At 37.2% G+C, this 22,317-nt stretch overlaps 1 protein-coding gene across 1 annotated transcript in view; it reads left to right on the forward strand.

Moving 5' to 3' along the window:
- Positions 1-22,317, forward strand: part of ATAD2 (ATPase family AAA domain containing 2) — a 66,553-nt gene that overhangs the window by 17,334 nt on the left and 26,902 nt on the right. The window contains exons 3-11 of the mRNA XM_059901225.1: positions 810-859; positions 2,880-3,045; positions 3,683-3,785; positions 4,040-4,127; positions 4,869-5,072; positions 5,696-5,813; positions 12,600-12,707; positions 15,602-15,710; positions 15,948-16,063. Coding sequence (XP_059757208.1) covers positions 810-859; positions 2,880-3,045; positions 3,683-3,785; positions 4,040-4,127; positions 4,869-5,072; positions 5,696-5,813; positions 12,600-12,707; positions 15,602-15,710; positions 15,948-16,063 — 1,062 coding nt within the window. The remainder of the gene's footprint in view (positions 1-809; positions 860-2,879; positions 3,046-3,682; positions 3,786-4,039; positions 4,128-4,868; positions 5,073-5,695; positions 5,814-12,599; positions 12,708-15,601; positions 15,711-15,947; positions 16,064-22,317) is intronic.

The following is a 22,317-nucleotide window of genomic DNA, read 5'->3' on the forward strand; positions in this document are numbered from 1 at the left end:
CCTCTCCCCAAATTCCAGAAAGCTCCAAAAAGCAGAGCTTGAATTTACCACTCACCAACAACTATTTACATAGTATTTACATTGTATTAGGTATTATAAGTAAACTAGAGGTGATTTAAAGTATACAAGAGGACAGGCTTCCCTGGTGGCACAGTGGTTAAGAATCCGCCTGCCAACGCAGGGGACACGGGTTCGAGCCCTGGTCCGGGAAGATCCCACATGCGGCGGAACACCTAAGCCCACGTGCCACAACTACTGAGCCTGCGCTGTAGAGCCCACGTGCCACAACTACTGAAGCCTGCGCGCCTAGAGCCCGTATTCTGCAACAAGAGAAGCCCGCGCACTGCAACAAAGAGTAGCCCCCACTTGCGGCAACTAGTGAAAGCCCACGCACAGCAACGAAGACCCAACGCAGCCAAAAATAAATAAATAAATAAAGTTATTTAAAAAATTAAGTATACAAGAGGATGGGCAGAGGTTATATGCAAATACTATGCCATTTTATATAAGAGACTTGAGCATCCTTGGATTTTGGTATCCATGTGGGGTCCTGGAACCAATCCCCTGCTGTTACTGAGACACAGCTGTGTATCATTGAATTTCACAACAGGGTTCTCGGCCTTTGTTTAGCCATAACAATATATGAGCATAGGTATTCTCACGCTATTTTTTCACTGGTTTTTAGGTAGCTTTAAGTATTTGCCCTCCAAGCTGATTTAATTTTTGGTCCTAGTTTGTAGTATTATAAAATATAGGATTTAAAATTATGTCAATTATTTTGAATTATTTGCTATATTTTTTTCATATAGGCAGTTGGCCAGACAGCAGGCTGATAAAAAAAAAGAAGAGTGCAAAGAAGGTAAGTAATGTTAAAGGCATTTAAATTTTTTAAAGCATGTATTGTGACTGATGTGGAACTGTCCATATTTAGGATGTGACTGATGTGACTAATGTATTTAGTATTTTGTTTACAGGCGTATTGTGGTATATACAATAAACTGTCCATATTTGAAGTGTACAGTTTGTTTGGTTTTGATATAAGTGCATGCCATCAAACCATCACCACGATAAGGTAGTAAAGATAACCATCACCCTCCAGGATTTCCTCAGGCCCCTTTGTAATCGCTCCTGGCTCCTCTAAGCTCCTCTCCATGACCCAAGATTCCTGAGCAGCCACCAATCTGCTTGCTGTCACTGTAGAGTGTGACAGCACTCTACAGAGTGCTGTAGAGTATGGTGAGTTTGTATTGTCTAGAGTTTTATATTAATGGAATTATACGGCATGCATTCTTCTTTGGTTTCTTTGACTCAGCATAATTACTTTGAGTATCATCCATGTTGCTTTTTATTGCTGAGTAGTATTCCATTATGTGGATATACCACAATTTTTTTTCCTTAGCTTTATTTTAATATAATTGGCATATAACATTGCCTTAAGGAGTACATTGCATTGTTGATTTGATACTTATATATTGCAAAATGATTATTACCATGGCTTTATCTAACACCTGCATCATGTCACATAATTACCATTTCTTTTTTGTGCTGAGAACATTCAAGATCCACTCTCCCAGCAACTCTCAAGTATACAGTACGGTAGCGGTCTCCATCCGGTTTGGCACCAGGGACCAATTTCATGGAAGACAATTTTTCCACAGACCTGGGGGTGGGGGTGTTGGGGGGATGGTTTGGGGATGATTCGAGAGCATTACATTTACTCTGCACCTTATCTCTGTTATTATTACATTGTAATATATAATGAAATAATTATACAGCTCTCACCATAATGCAGAATCAGTGGGAGCCCTGAGCTTGTTTTCACTTGCCACTCACTGATAGGGTTTTGGTATGAGTTGGCAAGCAATTGATTTATTATGGTCTCTGTGCAGTCAAACCTCTCAGCTAATGATAATCTGTATTTGCAGCCACTCCCCAGCGCTAGCATCACCGCCTCAGCTCCACCTCAGATCATCAGGCATTAGGTTCTCATAAGGAGTGTGCAACCTAGATCCCTCGCATGCACAGTTCACAGTAGGGTTTGAGCTCCTATGAGAATCTAATGCTGCCACTGACAGGAGGCGGCGCTCAGGCGGTAATGCAAGTGATGGGGAGTGACTGTAAATACAGATGAAGCTTCGCTTGATCACCTGCTGCTCACCTCCTGCTGTGCGGCCTGGTTCCTAACAGGCTCGTGGGTTGGGGACCCCAGCAATACAGTATTACTAACTATAGCCTCTCTGCTGTACGTTAGAGCCCCAGAACTTACTCATTTTATGGCTGAAAGTTTGTACTCTTTGACTAACAATCTCCCCTTTTTCTCTCACTTCCCAGTCCTTTGTAACCATCATTCTAGTCTCTGTTTCTATGAGTTTGGTTTTTCTAGATTGAACATGTAAGTGATATCATTCAGTATTTGTCTTTCTCTGACTTATTTCACTTAGTATAATGCCCTCAAGGTCCATCCATATTACTGCAAATAGCAGGATGTCCTTTCTCATGGCTGAATAATATTCTATTGTGTGTTTATTCCACATCTTCTTTATCCATTCACCTATTAATGGACACTTAGGTTGTTTCCCACAATTTCATCTTTTGATGGACATTTGGGGACTGTCACAAAACTGCTTTGAACATTGTGTACAAGTCTTTGTATTATATATATAGCTTTCATTTTCTCTTGAGAGTGGTGTGGCTGGACCTATGGTAGGTGTATGTTGTAACTTTATTTATGTTTTCTAGTATTTTTGAGAAGGGTAAGTTCAAGAAACTAAAATTTCGTTATATGAAAGTGTAGCTATTCAGTTGTTCATTTTAGAATTGTTTTATAAATGCTGTTATTTCAAATCTTTCTATTTGCTTTTATGTACGCATCTATGAAGACAAAGTAATTACAGTTACTCGGTCATTGAGGACTAGAAACATAGTTCAAAAGACAGAACGCTTGCATGAAGAGAATGGTGACGTTGAAGTTCGCCGAAGTTGCAGGATTAGAAGTCGTTATGGTAGCATGAACCAGTCTGTACTATTTGACAAACTTATAACAAAGTAAGTAAAAATTTAGATCAAGATTATTTAGCTGGCAAAAAGTTTTTGTTGGGGACTAAGTTTTGACTAGCAGGAGTATTTAATGCATTCAGTTTATGTAAAGTATAAAGGAGAGTGATTATTAGAGGACTTTGTAATAATTCTGTATGTGTATTTAAATTCTTACAAAGAATATGAAATATTTTTACATTAGTAAATCAGTGCTTCTTATAAGGGTATTTAAAATCCCAGCACTCAGAGAATACAATGGAAGAGAAATTAAGTTTTTAAAAATATACTACTCTTTTATTTTATTTTTTAAATAAATTTCTTTATTTCTGGGTGCGTTGGGTCTTCGTTGCTGCATGCGAGCTTTCTCTAGTTGCAGCGAGCGTGGGCTACCCTTCGTTGCCGTGCACAGGCTTCTCATTGTGGTGGCTTATCTTGTTGCGGAGCGCGGGCTCTAGAGTGTAGGCTCAATAGCTGTGGCGCACAGGCTTAGTTGCTCCGCGGCATGTGGGATCTTCCCGGACCAGGGCTCGAACCTGTGTCCCCTGCATTGGCAGGCGGATTCTTAACCACTGCGCCACCAGGGAAGTCCTAAAATATACTACTCTTTTACAGTTTTAGCTTATTTTTATGTCATTTTTTTTTAAAGCACTGCTGAAGCTGTACTTCAAAAAATGGATGATATGAAGAAGATGCGTAGACAGCGAATGAGAGAACTTGAAGACTTGGGAGTGTTTAATGAAACAGAAGAAGTAAATATATTCTTCCATTAAGGGGATGATTTAATAATCTCCAGTTTAACCTTTTTTCTCTAGAACCTATCCATTTTTTGGTTAAATTATTCATCATTTTGTTCAGCATTTGTTTGATCAGTCACTAGTTATTGCTGGAGTTTTAAGAGTTTATAGCTGGAAATATCTTCATTTTCAGTAGGATTGGAAGGCCCTACTGGATTTTTTAAAATAAACATACTAAACGTTAATGGATTTTATTTAAACATTTTTAGGGGAATCTTAATATGTACACAAGAGGAAAACAAAAAGCTATTCAAAGAACTGATGAAGAAACAACTGACAATCAAGAAGGCAGTGTGGGTTAGTCTTTTCTCTTGTTCTATCTTCTGGGTTTTATTTAGCAGAATATAGCCTTTTTATTCAGAAGCTGTGACATTTATGGTAGTTTATGATAAATTAAGAGGGTTGTCATAGTTTCAAAGAAAAAAGTGAAGGCAGGGGAGATAAAAGGGTAATATGTTTTGTTGGGAAAGTACTTAAACATGCTAAAACAAATGAAACTGGTTTGCTTGTATAATACATCTACAGATAGCATATCTCTCTCTACCTGTTTGAGTTAAAAGTTAATTAAAGTTGAGTTTTACTATTCTGTTTAGGACTTATTGCTGCAATTTCTTAGAACTTTTATTGAATGAAAATCAGTTTTCCGAAATACGTTTTAAATGTTTGGTGAGGGTGTTTTACATTCTCTTAAGTAGATTATTTGAGTTATACTGCATGTAACTCAGTGGCAGCCAGAAGTCCACTATATCAATGAAATTAGCAGTAATGCTATAAACTTTAGTTTGGTAAATACTGATAGTAGCCTTTAAACTACTTTTTTCCTTCCTCTAGTTGTTTTTAATTCTATAGTTTTTTACTTCATTTTTTAAAAATCTTCATTTGATGTTGCAGAATTACAGATTCTTTCTATGAACAATCTAGAAGTAAATAAATTTTAAAAGGAGAGTCTTTTTCTATTCCCCTATTTTAAAAATTGTTAGCATTTGGGTGAGAAGCCTTTACCATGACAAATTCTATTATTATGTCTCTTAATTGTAGAGTCATCTGAAGAGGGTGAAGACCAAGAAGATGAAGATGATGGTGAAGATGAAGATGATGATGAAGAAGATGATGATGAAGATGAAGATGATGATGATGAAGATGATGACGATGAAGATGAAGAGGATGGAGAGGAAGATAATCAGAAGCGATATTATCTTAGACAGAGAAAAGCTACTGTTTACTATCAGGCTCCATTGGAAAGTAAGTGCTATCTATTTTTTTTTGCTTTCCAGGAGAAGATGTAATCAGGTTTCCTTTATCTTCACTGCCTTTCTTCTGTTATGCTTATTTTTCATGTTTTCATTTTGCAGAATACTCATGGCTGTTGTCTTTCATAACTTACCCAAGATGTGCAAGAAGTTATTTCTTCTAAAGAAAGTTAAATGTTAGCCTTGATGAAAGTAAATAATTGGGTTATTTTGAAATTTCATGTCTATCTTTAATTATTTTAGTTTTCACAGCTTTGTACTTTATTTTATAAGTTTGTATAAATAGGACTGCTTTTGATTTATGTTAAAGTTGTACCTCAATACTTCTGAGCGTATATATGCGAAGCTGATAATCAGCTATTATGCATCAGTATAATCATAATGATTGTTTATGGCCAGTGTGTGTTTTGGTTGGTTGTTGTCTGTGCTACACATATATATTCAACAGCAACGTTGCAGGTGTAAACGATTTAAAACATGAACAGTAAAATATTCTACAGTAGATATGTACTAGTATTTTCATGGAAGGTAGCATCATTGTAAGTATTTAAGTGAAGAGCAAAATTGTCTTTATTACATATTTATATGTCACATACATATAATTTTTTTTCTTAGAACCTCGTCATCAGAGAAAGCCCAACATATTTTATAGTGGCCCAGCTTCTCCCACAAGACCAAGATATCGATTATCTTCTGCGGGACCAAGAAGTCCTTATTGTAAACGAATGAACAGGTTTGGTTCTGAAATAGTGATTGATTTATGACAACATAATTGTCTCTATGTTAAGGTAGAATTCTAGAGTCTTAGGATTAGGTGTATCAGGATAGAATTCTAGAATTGTATATTTGGGAGAGTTAGCTCTATGCCTTTAGTGTTCTAATCCCCACTACCACTGACTAGTTTTTGGTTTTGCTTCCACTGATAGGAATTGTTAACAACTACCATGGTAAGGCAGTTTATTCCATTGTTCCACACTAATAATAGAGAGCTACCTTTGCTTCAGTGTTTACTGTATTCCTGGCTTGGTGTTAAGCATTTTACATAGATTGTTTCATTTAATTTTCACATTAAGTTAGAGTATAGGTTTAGTCTTGTCTTCACATACTGTCCTAGATATATTTTCTTACCATGACAAATTCTAAGTTACATAGCTTCTAGACTTATGACTGTGACCATCCATTTTTGGATATATTTTTCAAATTTGCTCTTCTTACATACTGGGAAACATTAATTTTCTATGACTATTCAAATTATTTGTGGGTTTCTTTTCCTTCTACATCCTAACACTTGTTGCCTGTCTGTCATACTTAAGTCTAAAGAGGTAATTCTTGTTATTTCTTCATTCTCCTGAGTAATAAAAGATTTTCTGATGCATTAGAATTTTCTGGGTAATAGTAGCATTATAATAGTTCATGAATGAGAAAGCTTATAGGGTGAAGCCTAAAAAGGCAGAAAAAAATGACACTCATGTGGGGAATGGTGCTTTTTTCCTAATATTATTAATGTGCTCAGAAGTAAGACTGAAGTCTTAATGAGACTTCAACTATTCGAACAGTTTTTAGAAGCCTCCTCATAGAAGCAGACTATATCTGATCATGTTTTGGCCATGGAAGGCAACACCTCTATAGGTACTGACAAATTTCTCTCTTCTAGGAAAAATATGAACTACTGCTTGCGTCTCGGGGTCTTTTAATTTGATGTTCAGAGTCTCAAAATCACAAGTGTACGGTCTAGATTTCTTGTTTCATCATCCCTTTTCACGCAACCAGAGCCCAGAAGCATAGAGAATCAGAAAGACAACCTGTCAGGGCTTCCCAAGATAAACTGCACTTGAAAAGAGGCCAGTCACAACTACTGAAGCCCGCACGCCTAGATTCCGTGCTTCACAACAGGAGAAGCCACCTCAGTGAGAAGCCTGCGCACCGCAACGAAGAGTAGCCCCCGCTCGCCGCAACTAGAGAAAGCCCGTGCACAACAATGAAGACCCAACGCAGCCAAAAATAATAAATAAATTTTTAAAAAAATAAATAAATAAAAAATAAAATAAAATAGGTAACCAACAAGGACCTGTATAGCACAGGGAACTATACTCAATATCTTATAGTAACCTATAAGGGAAAAGAATCTGAAAAAGAATATATACATATTCTTACATATATATGTATGTATAACTGAATCACTGTGCTGTACACCTGAAACTAACACAGCATTGTAAATCAACTATACTTCAATAAAAAAAAAAAAGTTAAACACACACACACAAAAGAAAAGAGGCCAGGGACTTTCATGGTGGTCCAGTGGGTAAGACTCAGCGCTCCCAGTTCCAGGGGCCTGGTTCGATAGCCGGTCGGGGAACTAGATCCCACATGCATGCTGCAACTAAGAGTCTGCATGCTGCAACTAAGAAGTCCACATGCCACAACTAAGAAGTCCACCTGCTGCAGTTAAGTCCACATGCCACAACAAAGATCCTGCATGCCACAACTAAGACCCGGTGCAGCCAAAATAAATAAATAAATATTAAAAAAAAAAAAAAAGGCCACGCTGTCGGTACTTTTCATAGGCCCCATAGGATATTGTTAAAGACCAATATTTTCATAGTGTAATTTAATGATCTTCAGAAAAGGAGAGTAAGGTGTAGTGCTCCCTGGAGTCCCCATCAAGCATAGGGCCCAGGGCAGCTGTCTTGGTTGACTGACTCACAAAACAGGCCTGTGTTTCATCCCGCAGAAGTGAGAGGCTGGCAGTTACTTTGAAATTTTAATTTCTTTTCCCATATTTAATGGGTTTATATTTCTGGAATTAACATGCTTGTTGATTGACTTACCTCTATAATCACCACCTACGATATATCTTGCAGTAGGTAGGAATTTTTTTTGCCACTTTGGTGCTTGAGTTCCCATATTTGGTTCACAGGGTATACTCTTTCTCTATGGAGAGTGTCTCATGTTATTGCATAGCTCCTTGGGTATAGGATTTTTTTCCCCCTCCTATTATTTAACAAATGTTTGAGTACCACTATGCGCCAAGCACTATGGATATAAAAATGACTTAAGTCAGAATTCCTGCCCTTGGGTCTCGGACTAGTGGAGGATTCTGACTCATTTAAACTATGAACCAAGAGATTTAAGCTGTACCGTGAGTCACATTATTTGACTTAATTACCTTGGTGTTGGTTTTGATAACTCCCTTTAAACTTTTTCTTTTTGATAACAACTTTATTGTGATATAACTCACATACCATATAGTTCGCCCATTTAAAGTATACAATTCAATGGTTTTTATTCACTGAGTTGTGTAACTATCACCACAATTTTGTTTTATTTTTTTAATATTTATTTATTTTGGCTGTACCAGGTCTTAGTTGTGGCACGTGGGATCTTTGTTGCAGCATGTGGAATCTTTTACTTGCAGCATGTGGACTTCTTAGTTGTGGCATGCGAACTCTTAGTTGCGGCCTGCATGCGGGATCTAGTTCCCCTACCAGAGATCAAACCCAGGCCCCTTGCATTGGGAGCGTGGAATCTTACCCACTGGACCACCAGGGAAATCCCAACCACCACAATTTTAGAACATTTTTCTTGCCTCAAAAAGTAACCTTGGAGACTTCCCTGGTGGTCCAGTGGTTAAGGCTCTGCTCTCCCAATGTAAGGGGCACAGGTTCCATCCCGGACCAGGGAACTGAGATCCCATATGTGCACGGCGTGACCAAAAAAAAGAAAAAAAAAATGTAACCCTGTACTCTTTAGTTATCACTCGCCAATCCTTCCAGCCCTAACCAACCACTATTCTACTTTCTGTCCGTATAGATTCTGGGTATTTCATATAAGTGGAATTCTTTGTGACTGGCTTCTTTTGCTTGGTATAACATTTTCAAGGTTCATCCGCATTGTAGGATGTATTAGTACTTCATTCCTTTTTATTGCCAAATAAGATTCCATTGTATAAATATACTATACTTTGTTTATCCCTTTATTAGTTGATGGACATTTGGGTTGATTCTACTTTTTGGCTATTATGAGTAATGCTATTATGAACATTCATGTACAACTTTTTGTGTGAACAAATGTTTTCATTTCTCTTGGGTATATACCTAAAAGTGGAATTGCTAGATCAAATGCTAACCATATTTAATGTTTTGAGGAATTGCCAGATTGTTTTTCCAAAATGGCTGCTGCACTTTACATTTCCACAAGCAATGTACTAGAGTTCCAATTTCTCTACACCTTTACTAACACTTGTTATTACCTGATCTTTTGAATGTAGCCCTTTAAACCTTTTTTTTTTTTTTTTTCTATTTCTTCACCATGGTGGAGTTAACATCTCATTCCTTCTAACAACTTTAATGGTAGTCATTTGGCTTATTAGTCTTTTTACTTTTTCTTGAAGAGACCAGCTTCTGTTTATCATTTATATCCTACTTAGACAGGGAAACAAAGCACACATCCAAAGAGTTGTTTGAACATTGCTCTTAGTGAAACTTGCAGCCACAATGTAGGATTTTTGAAGGGTCTTTGGCATACTTACATAGCAGAACTTCAGAAATGCTGCCTTTAAGTAGGATTTTCTTTCTTGTGATTGCTAACCCCTAGTCATCTAAGGTTTACTCTTTAGCTTCAGTTTGGAGTTTCTGGAACAAGCCTAGCCCCTTTAAACAAGAAGGTAACATAAATAGCACAATTGCTTCACCGGTATTACAAAGTACACATTACTGGTTGTCAAGGAACTAGAACTGGCAACTCTAGACGCTCTGGTTAGGTTCAAAGTGCTGGTCCAGTGCTGTCTGTGCCAAATTTTTCAAAAGTTATTAGTAAAATGGAAAAAAGAAAAAATTAATGTGGGTATATATATTTAGATTTTTTTTTTTTAACTGAAATAATGGCCTTTCTACAGTGTAGAGTAATTTTGAAGAACCAGGACTGCCTAGGTTGTGAGTTCAGCTCTACCACTTACTTATTAGTGACCTTTTCCAAGTTATTTAACCTCTCCATACTTTAGTTTTTTGATCTGTAGAATGGAGACAGTAGCACCTATCTCATAGTATTGTGCAAATTAGGTGAGTTAATACCTATAAAATGTTTAAAATAGTATCTGGCACATGTTAAGTTCTATATGTGTTTGTAACTATAATGTTCAAAAATAATCCCTCCTTTGCACATCAGACGTTGGAAACTTTGTCAGTCCACAAGGTTTTGTTGTTTGCTTATAACTTTATTGGTTTATGAAATAAACAACTGGAGATCATCAGTGTGGTAGTGTACAGAACGTGGATTTATTTTTTAAATAGATAGAGGTTTTGAATTATACCATCATTGACTAATTCTGATATTTTAAGCAAGTTCTTTAAACTATGAGCCACATTGGCCCCGACTGTATAATGAGCCTACTAATATGTACTTGTCCAGTTTTAATTAAAATTAAGTTTGATAATATGTCAACCACCTGGTACAAGAAACACTTAGTAAATGTTAGTCCTTTTTATTAATTGTTAGTCTTAATTATGTAAATACCTACTGAATTCACACACAATTATATACATTACATAATTATAAGTAAGATTCTATTTATAATATTAATGGTAGTATTAAATAAGTTAGTCTTTCATATAAAACTGCAGACTTGTACTCAGTGGTTTTACAGGCAGATCACAAATATGGTCTTTGGGCGTGTTTGAGTGGGTAGATGGTGAAGGATTATTTTCTCACTTATATCTGTGTTTCCACAACCCCTTATCAAAACCCTGGGGCTGCTTTATATTTCAGAATTCAGATTTGGGGGGGGCATTTACAAAGAAAACATACAACATATATAATGTGCAATATTAACATTTGTAGGTGTGTCTGGGCCAGCACCGTATAGTCAGATATATTAATTTTATAGCAAAGTGTATGAATAATCATAGTAAGCAGGACAAATAGAGATTTTGAATTGCCTTTATGACATTTCAGGTCATGTTTTGCTGCTAAGTGAATAACGGAAAAAGTTGTTTTCAGAGTTTTTTTTTAGGTATAAGATTCTGGACCTCAATTTTGCAGATAATAGATTGTGAACCTTTTATATTTTTGGACATACCTACTTAACCATTGTACTCTGACTCAGGAAATGCTCTAGACCCTGAGCCAGTAGAATGATTAAAGGTTTTCCCAGCCAGATTCTGTTTTTATTTTGTGGGTCTTTTGCAACTGTCCAAAGGCAGAAGTGATTTTAAAACTTTTTGAGTATTTGCAGCACTCAGCATTGTATTTTTTTTTTGAATTTTTGAATTTTATTTATTTTTTATACAGCAGGTTCTTATTAGTTTCTATTTTATACATATTAGTGTATATATGTCAATCGCAATCTCCCAATTCATCCCACCACCACCACCCCACCTGCCATTTTCCCCCCTTGGTGTCCATAAGTTTGTTCTCTACACCTGTGTCTCTATTTCTGACTTGCAAACAGGTTCATCTGTACCATTTTTCTAGATTCCACATATATCAGCATCGTATTCGATACTACCAACCAGCCTAAGATTTTGATTATTTTTATCTTTTTTTTAAAATTAATTAATTTATTTATTTTTGGCTGTGTTGGGTCTTCATTGCTGCGCACGGGCTTTCTCTAGTTGTGGCAAGTGGGGGCTACTCTTTGTTGCGGTGCGCGGGCTTCTCACTGCTGTGGCTGCTCTTGTTGCGGAGCACAGGCTCTAGGCGCATGGGCTTCAGTGGTTGTGGCTCCCGGCCTCTAGAGCGTAGGCTCAGCAGTTGTGGCGCACAGGCTTAGTTGCTTCACGGCATGTGGGATCTTCCTGGGCCAGGGCTCGAACCCGTGTCCCCTGCATTGGCAGGCGGATTCTTAACCTTTGTGCCACCAGGGAAGTCCTTTTTTTTTTTTTTTTTAAAGTGGGAAAATTGAGGCTTATATGGGTTGAGTAACTCATCCACATTTACACAACTGTTAAATGACAGTTGTGAATTTATAGGGTTGAGGATATACTATAGATAAAAGACCATCTCATTTCTCACAGTTTCTTAGCATTTTTTAACCCTTCTTGATCCCCTTTGGTTTACATAAAAATTCTCTTGTTCTCCTTTTAAGCTTGTTTGACATTTCAAAATAGGTGATTCCCTTCCAAGTGTAAATTATATGTAGTATAATGTTGAAAATACTTTCTAAAATTACAGTCACAAAGATTCTAAAACCCTCTTTATCCCACCTTTCTCTTTGAGGGTAACTGATTTATATTAAGACTAAGAATAAGAAGTCACCCTGCCTGGACCGTGTTTTGTCTTAATGAACATCTGATTGTCTGCTCTACCACAGCTTCCTATCTTTTTTTCCCTTTTCAGTTGTCTAAGTCTTTTATTCCCTTCAAAAGATTCAACCAACAAAGCTTACTTCATTGATTCAGCAAATGTATTAATTTTATGATAAACATTTTTGGATTATTAGGTATTTCTAATGTTTGCATCCCGTAAGATGCCCTTTTTCTCCTGCCTTCCTCCATCATGATTTCAGTTTTCCTCTTTATTTTAGGCGAAGGCATGCAATCCACAGTAGTGACTCTACTTCATCTTCCTCTTCTGAAGATGAACAACACTTCGAGAGGCGAAGAAAAAGGAGCCGCAATAGAGCTATCAACAGGTTAGTGCATGTTGATTCCCTTAAAGCTACCAGCTTTTTTTTTTTTAAAGTGGAAAGAAAGATGAATAATTTGGGAATAGGTGCAGCTTGGCTGAATTAAAAAATTATATGCCAGGTTAATATATAAACCAGAATGCCATCTTGTTTGAAATATCTGCTGTTGAAACTAATAACAGATTAGAACATATGTTTTCTTGTAAAACCAAAATGGTGCTTGGTAAGCACTGACTTGAGGAAATAACTATTTTTTTTCATTGAAAATATATTTTTTCCATGTATAATAATAATAAATTCTTATTGTAGAACTCTTAAGGAAAATTGAAAGGTTAACTCATTTCACACTCCTCGTAGTGTAAGTTCACATGTAATAAATCAACTCATTTGATTTTCACAATAATTATAGAAACAGGGCAAGGATTATTCCCATTTTACGAACATGGGTGGGTAAATGAAAAATGCAGTGCCTGGATTCTAATATAATATTCTTAGGGTAGAAGACAATGCTTGTTAAAGCAATTGGGACATAATAATTGAAGGGGCATGCAAACCAGTCATTCTTTGTATCCTAAGTTCTACGCTTTTTTTTTTTCCATCATGTTAGCTCTGCCCAGTTCAATATGGTGGCTGCTAGCCACATGCAGCTACTGAGCACTTCAAATGTAGCTCATCTGAATTGAGATGTACTATCAGTTTTCGTAAAAAATGCACTCTTGGGGCTTCCCTGGTGGCGCAGTGGTTGAGAGTCTGCCTGCCAATGCAGGGGACGCGGGTTCGAGCCCTGGTCTGGGAAGATCCCACATGCCGCGGAGCGGCTTGTTCCGTGAGCCACAATTACTGAGCCTGCGCGTCTGGAGCCTGTGCTCGGCAACGAGAGGCCGCGATAGTGAGAGGCCCGCGCACCGCGATGAAGAGTGGCCCCCGCTTGTCACAACTGGAGAAAGCCCTCGCACAGAAACGAAGACCCAACAAAGCCATACATACATACATACATACATAAAAAGAATGTAAGCAGAGAAGAATAGCATTAAAAAAATAAAAAAATAATGCACTCTTGGATTTCAAAGGCTTAGTACAAAAAAGAGAACGTAAAATACCTTAATTAATTAATTAATTAATTTATTTTTGGCTGCCTTGGGTCTTCATTGCTGCGCGTGGGCTTTCTCTAGTTGCGGTGAGTGGGGGCTACTCTTCGTTGTGGTGTGTGAGCTTCTCATTGCAGTGGCTTCTCTTGTTGTGGAGCACGGGCTCTAGGCCTGTGGGCTTCAGTAGTTGCGGCACGCAGGCTCAGTAGTTGTGGCTCGCGGGCTCTAGAGCGCAGGCTCAGTAGTTGTGGCACACAGGCTTAGTTGCTCTGCGGCATGTGGTATCTTCCCGGACCAGGGCTCGAACCCGTGTCCTCTGCATTGGCAGACGGATTCTTAACTACTGCACCAGCAGGGAAGTCCAATACCTTAGTTTTTTAAATATTGATTTTGCATGATGAAATGATAATATTTTGGATATATTGGGATATATAAAATACATTATTAAAATTAATTTTACTTTTTGTTTAGTGTGGTTAATAGAAAATTTTAAATTACATTTTTGGCTTGCATTTCATTTCTATTGGACAGCAATGAGATCATTCAAAAGCTATGTACTTTGCCTTCATTTCATAAAAATGTGCATCTAACCTTATGGCTTTTTTAAAAAATTTATTTATTTGGTTGCCCTGGGTCTTAGCTGTGGCAGGCAGGCTCCTTAGTTGCGGCTCGCCGGCTCCTTAGTTGCAGCATGTTGGCTCCATAGTTGCGGCTCCAGGGCTCCTTAGTTGTGACATGCAAACTCTTAGTTGTGGCATGCATGTGGGATCTAGTTCCCTGACCAGGGATCAAACCCAGGCCCCCTGCATTGGGAGCACGGAGTCCCATCCACTGCGCCACCAGGGAAGTCCCAATCCTATGGTTTTTATTATTATGCAGTTCTATTAAGAATTGTTTAAGAAATATCTTTTTAAAAGCCACAACTGAAAACATTTCCGTCTTAGACTTTGCAGTATAAATTCCTCGTGGAGTTTGAGACTAGCAAGAATTGTCACTTGGGGTGAGCATGGTGTGCTTTTACTTGTGCTCAGTTGCAGCAGGCATTTTTTGCTTAGGCATTCTGGTACAATCTTAACTTTTAACATAAGTGTTTTCATTCTTCCAGCTATAAAACAAGCAGGTTTTTCTGGGTATATTTTTTGTAACCTACCATAACTGTTTTTGAAAGTAATTAGGAAAGTAGTGATTCATTCTTGCTTGAAAGGATTGACATGGATCCAGGTGCTGGTGGACTATGAGTATTTTGCTGAGAGGTACAGTAGCAGAGTTGTTGCACATCTGGAGACATGCTGCTTGTATGTGATTCCTAGATTTGCCACTTACTAGTTGCGTGATCTTGGGCATTACAGTTAACCTTTCTGTGCCTCGGTTTTCTTTTAAAATTGGGGAAATAATAATACCTGCTTCATAAGAATATTGTGAGGATTTAATGAATTTATACATGTAAAGCACCTAAACTAAAACAGTGTTTGGCAAATGGTAAACTCTCTGTAGGTCAGACAAGATTATTATAATGTATATTGATACTTTCTGAATTCTCAACCATGAATTACTTTATGTTGCTGTGGTATCTTGAAAACTGGTATTTTCATTTGATTGTATATCTTTAATAATAAAGGTTCAGATATAAATATTTCTAACACTTAAGTTCTCAACCTCTAAAGAAAATGAGGAACTTGAAACACATAATCTCATGATTTCCCCATTTGAAATTTTTTTAATTCTTAAGAAAAATGTCTATATTCTAACATGGAATTTGGGGAAGGAAGGTGGGTTGATGAATGGGGCTTTTTTTAAATCTTTTAAAAATAGGTGCCTCCCACTAAATTTTCGGAAAGATGAATTAAAAGGAATTTATAAAGATCGAATGAAAATTGGAGGAAGCCTTGCTGATGTTGATCCAATGCAACTAGATTCTTCAGTGAGTACAGTCTGAAATGTATTATTTTTTGTTTCAGTTTAAAGTTAAAAAAGAAATCAATTGTTTTATCAAATTTTAATCTTTATAGATTCTTTTCTTTCTTTTTTTAATCTTTAGGCCACAGCTAAGATACTGTTACTCAGTTGACTGTGTGTGGCTTGGGTAGTTTGGGAATGGAGTAAGATTTTAATTTTGATTCCAAATTTAAAAATGTCAATGTTTCCCTTCCATTACCAGGTGCGATTTGATAGTGTTGGTGGCTTGTCTAATCATATTGCAGCTCTAAAAGAGATGGTGGTGTTTCCATTACTTTATCCAGAAGTCTTTGAAAAATTCAAAATTCAACCTCCAAGGTAATTTAATTATACATTTTATTTTAGCCAAAATCTGAGCTGTGCTATGTCCAGAAAGATAATGCTTCTCTGTTGAAAATTTTCAGGTCTACAGCAATTTGTTATACTTGCCCTGCAACATCCTGGGTGTTTCGAATATTTTTACTTTCTTAATGTTTAACATGAAAAATGGTTTCAAAATTGATTCTCCATTAAAAAAAAAATCGTTTTCCATGGCTTTTCATACATTTAGTAGAATTCCTCTCATACATACTCTTTACTTTTTTTCTTTCAGTTTTGTAATTTAGTTTTAAATTTATGTCAAAGTAATACATGTATGTAATTTTTAATATATTCTTTATTTTATTTTATAATGAAGTGTAGTTGACTATATGTACATAATTTTAAAAGTTAAATAGTACTATAAGTTTTACAAAGAAATAATGGTAGTAGTCCCTTCTCTGTTTTTTCTATTTTAGACATAATATATAGACTTCTGTGAACAATGACAATTTGACTCTTACTTTCCCCACCCTCCACACATACACATTTTTCCCCCTTTAATATTTCCAGTAGTTTATTTATATATAGATAAACTTGATTTTCACTGTTTGCTTTATGACTATGTAAATATTTCTTGCAGTTGAGCCTTGTATTATATAACTGCATTTCCTCTTTTACATCTCTCCTCTCCCCACCAACTTTAATATTTGTCGTTTTGCCGGCGGGGAGGTGGGGGCTTGGTACTTAGGTTTTTTTTTTTTTTTTTTGGCTGTGTTGGGTCTTCATTTCTGTGCAAGGGCTTTCTCTAGTTGCGGCAAGCGGGGGCCACTCTTCATCGCGGTGCGCGGGCCTCTCACTATCGTGGCCTCTCTTGTTGGGAGCGCAGGCTCCAAACGCGCAGGCTCAGTAGTTGTGGCTCACGGGCCTAGTTGCTACGCGGCATATGCGATCTTCCCAGAACAGGGCTCAAACCCATGTCGCCTGCATTGGCAGGCAGATTCTCAACCACTGTGCCACCAGGGAAGCCCAGTACTTAGTTTTATATATACTTATCCTTTCACCCACAGAGTTATTGCTAGAGCTGTAAAGCTCTTCTCAGTATAAAGATATCAGGTGATTATTGGCTCCTCCTTACTTTTCTAGAAACATCTTCCTGGAGCCTTTGTTCTTCTGCTTCCGTCTGGGCTGGTTGCTGTTTAGTCTTGTAGCACAGCTAAGTCTTGGGATTTCCGTTTACCATCTTCATGGGATTTCCTTTGTGTTACTCACGGTGCTGGGTTCCTAGCTTCCTGGATTCAACTAAGACCTTCTTGGTTTATAGCTGTGTTTTGGTAGAGCACATTCTAGGAATAGCCTGAGGAAAAGAGTGCATGGGAGATTATTTTTATTTATTTTATTTTTGAGAATGGTCATGTAACCAACACTCTGTTGATGTTCCTCCCCCACACACCCCCGTTTGTTGTGCTGTACCTTTGTGATCTGAAAACATGGCTTTGATTTCTGGGAAATTTTTTTTTTTTTTTTTTTACTTCTTTTGTAATTTTTTCACTCCAGTTTTTCCTCTTCCCTTTCATATCAGTTTAACGTTAGACTTTCTAGATTAATCTGCTTTTCTTACCTTTTTTCTCTGATTTTGGTTTGTCTTGATGTTAGAGGCTTTCCTTAAGTCTCTAGTAACCCTTAGCTCTCTGTCGATGTTTAAGAGTGAAGCATATTTTTAAAAGCTTGCTAGTTGGGCTTAACTTGTAGGCCTCTCCTTAGGGTGACTGGTGGGGATGTTTCTTCTACCAGAAGTTCTCAAAGTCTATATCTAGGAGGGTTCCCTCCATCCGCCCACCAAGAGATGAATCTTCCAGTTTTCTGTCTGATGCCTGGCTGCCAGCATTTTAGCAGTAGACCTGAGCACAGGTTAGGAGTCTCCACCATTAAGTATGACGTTTTACACTTAATTCCTGCAGCAGCTCATCTTGTCCTCTACTAGAAAGTAAACCATCCAAGCAAGTTGCCTGCACAGGGTAGGGAAAAGGGAGATCAGGGTGGTCTCACTGTTCTTTAATAATGTTTTACTTCATCCTGTTTTCACCCCCACCCCTCACTCCTGCCTTGAGATAAATTGCCTCTAAATTGTGAAAGGGGTTTTGCAAATTAGCTTTCCTTTTGGGTGCTTCTTTAGATTTTTAGCTTTTTCAGGTCTCTAAGGTCATCTGCATTCTAACTTGCAAAATTTTGTTGGGGCGTCTCAAGTACTATCATCTCTTTTTGTTGTTCACTTTGTTTTATGTGCTTTAGCAGAATTAATGGAGAGAGCACAGATAAAACCATGTGGTCAGTCTGTCATGTTTAACTGGAAGTCCACTCCTGAACTTTTTATATCACCATACTTTTTTATCCCCTTCCTTTTTCTTCTAGTTTTTATACCTTACTTATCAACCAGTTTTTAAACCCTAGCTCCTGGTTTCCTTTTCCTTTTATTTTCTTGTGTATGGAATTTTTTTTTTTAGTTGTGGCGCGTGGGCTTAGTTGCTCCCGTGACATGTGGGATCTTCCCGGACAGGGCTCGAACCCGTGTCCCCTGCATTGGCAGGTGGATTCTTGACCACTGTGCCACCAGGGGAGTCCCTGATTTCCTTTTCCTTATATAATTTTTCTCCCTGAATCAGCCTCTATGGAAACATTGATTTAAGTAAAGTTTTTTCTTTAATTAATTAATTTATTTATTTTTGGCTGCATTGGGTCGTCATTGCTACGCGCTGTGCGTGGTCTTTCTCTAGTTGCAGCAAGCAGGGGCTACTCTTCGTTGCAGTGCGTGGGCTTCTCACTGCGGTAGCTTCTCTTGTGGCGGAGCACGGGCTCTCGGCGTGCGGGCTCTAGAGCGCAGGGTCAGTAGTTGTGGTGCATGGGCTTAGTTGCTCCATGGCATGTGGGATCTTCCCAGACCAGGGCTCGAACCCGTGTCCCCTGCATTGGCAGGCGGATTCTTCACCACTGCACCACCAGGGAAGTCCCTAAGTAAACTTTTTAAAATTAGTAGGCTTTTCCTCTTTTCCATTATAAAAGTTATGTACCATAAATCAATTACAGTTAAACATTGAGTGAATTCCAAAAAAATATTTTAAATCTAAAAGATACGAATATTAAATAATAGAATCTACTTCTTACAGGAAATGTTGAAAGTACCTAGTTAAAGTGATTTAGTGAATTTTAGGGAATTCCCTGGCAGTCCGAGCTCTCACTGCTGGGGGCCCGGGTTTAATCCTTGGTCAGAGAGCTAAGATTCCACAAGCCGTGGGTTGTGGCCAGAAAAAAAACTGATTTAGTGAATTTTAAAAGAAACAACAAATTAGAGCATTCTCTAAAATCATATACAAAAATAAACTCAAAATAGACTAAAAACCTAGATGTAAGACGAAAAACCATAAAACTCCTAGAGGAAAACATAGGCAGTACACTTTAACATAAATCATAGCAATATTTTTTTGAATCTGTTTCCTAAAACAAAGGAAATAAAAGCAAAATAAACAAATGGGACCTAGTTATAGTAAAAGGTTTTGCACAGCAAAGGAAACCATTGACAAAACAAAAAGACAACATATGGGAGAAAATATTTGCAAATGATATGACTGACTGATAAGGGGTAAATATCCAACATATATAAACAGCTCATACAGCTCAACATTAAAAAACAAACAACCTGATTAAAACATGGGCAAAAGAACTGAATAGGTGTTTCTCCAAAGGGGGCATGCAGATGGCCAACAGGCAGTTGAAAAGATGCCCAGCATCATTAATCATCAGGGAAATGCAAATCAAAACCACAATGAGATATCACCTCACACCTGTCAGAATGGCTGTTATCAAAAAGAACACAAATACGGCTTCCCTGGTGGCACAGTGGTTAAGAATCCACCTGCCAATGCAGGGGACATGGGTTCGAGCCCTGGTCCGGGAAGATTCCACATGCCATGGAGCAACTAAGCCCACGCACCACAACTACTGACCCTGCGCTCTAGAGCCCACAAGCCACAACTACCAAAGCCCATGCACCTAGAGCCTGTACTCCGCAACAAGAGAAGCCACCGTAGTGAGAAGCCCACGCAGCGCAACAAAGAGTAGCCCCCGCTCGCCGCAACTAGAGAAAGCCTGCATGCAGCAACAAAGACCCAACACAGCCAAAAATAAATAAATAAATAAATTTTTTAGAAAAAGAAGAACACAAATAACAAATGTGGGGAAAATGTGTAGAAAAGGGAACCCTCATACATTGTTGGTGGGAGTGTAAATTGGTACACTACTGTGGAAAACAGTATGAAGGTTTCTCAAAAAAATAAAGATAGAACTACCACCATATGCCCCAGTAATTCCACTCCTGGGTATATATCCGAAAAAAACAAAGACACTAATTCAAAAAGACGCATGCAACCCAATGTTCATAGCAGCATTATTTACAGTTGCCAAGTTATGGAAGCAACCTAAGTGTCCATCAGCAGATGAATGGATAAAGAAGATGTGGTATGTATATACGCAATGGAATACTACTCAGCCATAGAAAAAGAATGAAATTTTGCCATTTGCAGCAACACTGATGGACTTGGAGGGCATTATGCTGAGTGAAATAAGTCAGACAGAGGAAGGCAGATACTGTATTATATCACTTATTTGTGAAATACAAAAGTACAATAAACTAGTGAATATAAGAAAAAAGAAGCAGACTCACAGATACGGAGGACAAACTAATGCTTACCAGTGGGGAGAGGGAATTGGGGAGGGGCAATATAGAGGTAGGGGCTTAAGAGGTACAAACTATTAGGTATAAAATAAGCTACAAGGATATATTGTACAACATAGGGAATAGAGCACATATTTTATAAATACTATAAATGGAATATAACCTTTAAAAATTGTGAATTACTATATTGTATGCCTGTAACTTAGTTAATATTTTATATCCGCTATACTTGAATTTTAAAAATTAAAGTAAAAAAATTAAACAACAGATTCCTTCAATTTTTTCTCTTCATTTCCCCTTTCTTACATTTCCCTTTTCTTACATTTCTGCTCATAAAAAATCAATATATGACTATGATAAACTATTTTCATATGGTATGTTCTCTTTCCATTTTAATGGCTGAATAATATTCCATTTTGTGGATGTATCACATTTTATTTAATTGATTTTGCTATTTCTGGCTATTTTGTTTTCTCCTGTTTTTGTTATCACAGATGTCAATATCATGAACATCTCATTGCTTCCTCTTTATGGGAATCATTAAGTTTTTTCTTTAAGATACCATCTCACAAATAAGATTACTGTAAGATATATTTTTAAAAATAGATATATTTTTAAAAATCTGTTTCTGTCTTGACTTTTGTACATTGAAATCACTGGTTTACTTCACTTACTTGTCTGATTGTTTTCTTAACAATTGCTTTGTTTTTTTACCATCTGCATTTGATTATGTTCGTTACTTATTATTTTTCTTTTTCTTTTGGCTGCAATGCGCGGCTTGCAGGATACTAGTTCCCCGACCAGGAATTGAACCCACGCGCTGGCAGTGCAAGCGCCAAGTCCTAACCACTGGACTGCCAGGGAATTCCCTTATTTTTTTCTTGACTCTGAATAGATTTTATCCATCACTTGTGATTTTTTTTTTTTTTTTTTGCCATTCTTATTTTGTCATTTCTGTTTTTCTGGGATCTTCCTTAACTTTTCTTTTCAAGAGCAGTTATTTGATGATCATTTCTACTAAGATTATGAATATAACCCATTTTCTCAGAATTCTGTCCTGAGAACAGTGAATAACTTTGGAAATATGTGAAAAAGCTGTACATTACCCAATGACAGTGCAGTGATGTCACCAAAAATTATCTTGAATTCTTTGTGTTGTCCTAGTCCCTGTTACCCAGCCACTACTTCAAGTTCTCTCTTCTTTTATCTTATTTTCTCTCGTGTTCATTCCCACTGTTTTCTTGCAAAACTTTTGCTGTTATGTTACTGGTGCTCAGACCAAAGATTATACATGAAATCTGCTATTCTTTCCCCTGATATGTTATAAAATTAAACAGTCAGGTCTTTTCAATCATAACTTTTATGCAAGATAAGATAATATGATGAGCATGATGAATGAATGAAAGAAAATATGTTTCACATAAAGGGTTTTATTTAGTTTCAGTATTAATTTTATAGTATGAATATTAATTCCTAGGTTTTTAAGTTGTGCTTTGTGGATTGAAATGATATTTCACTTGTCTTAATTACATTCTTATTCATTAAA

Source organism: Balaenoptera ricei, chromosome 17 (assembly GCF_028023285.1).
Source record: "Balaenoptera ricei isolate mBalRic1 chromosome 17, mBalRic1.hap2, whole genome shotgun sequence".
NCBI lineage: Eukaryota > Metazoa > Chordata > Mammalia > Artiodactyla > Balaenopteridae > Balaenoptera > Balaenoptera ricei.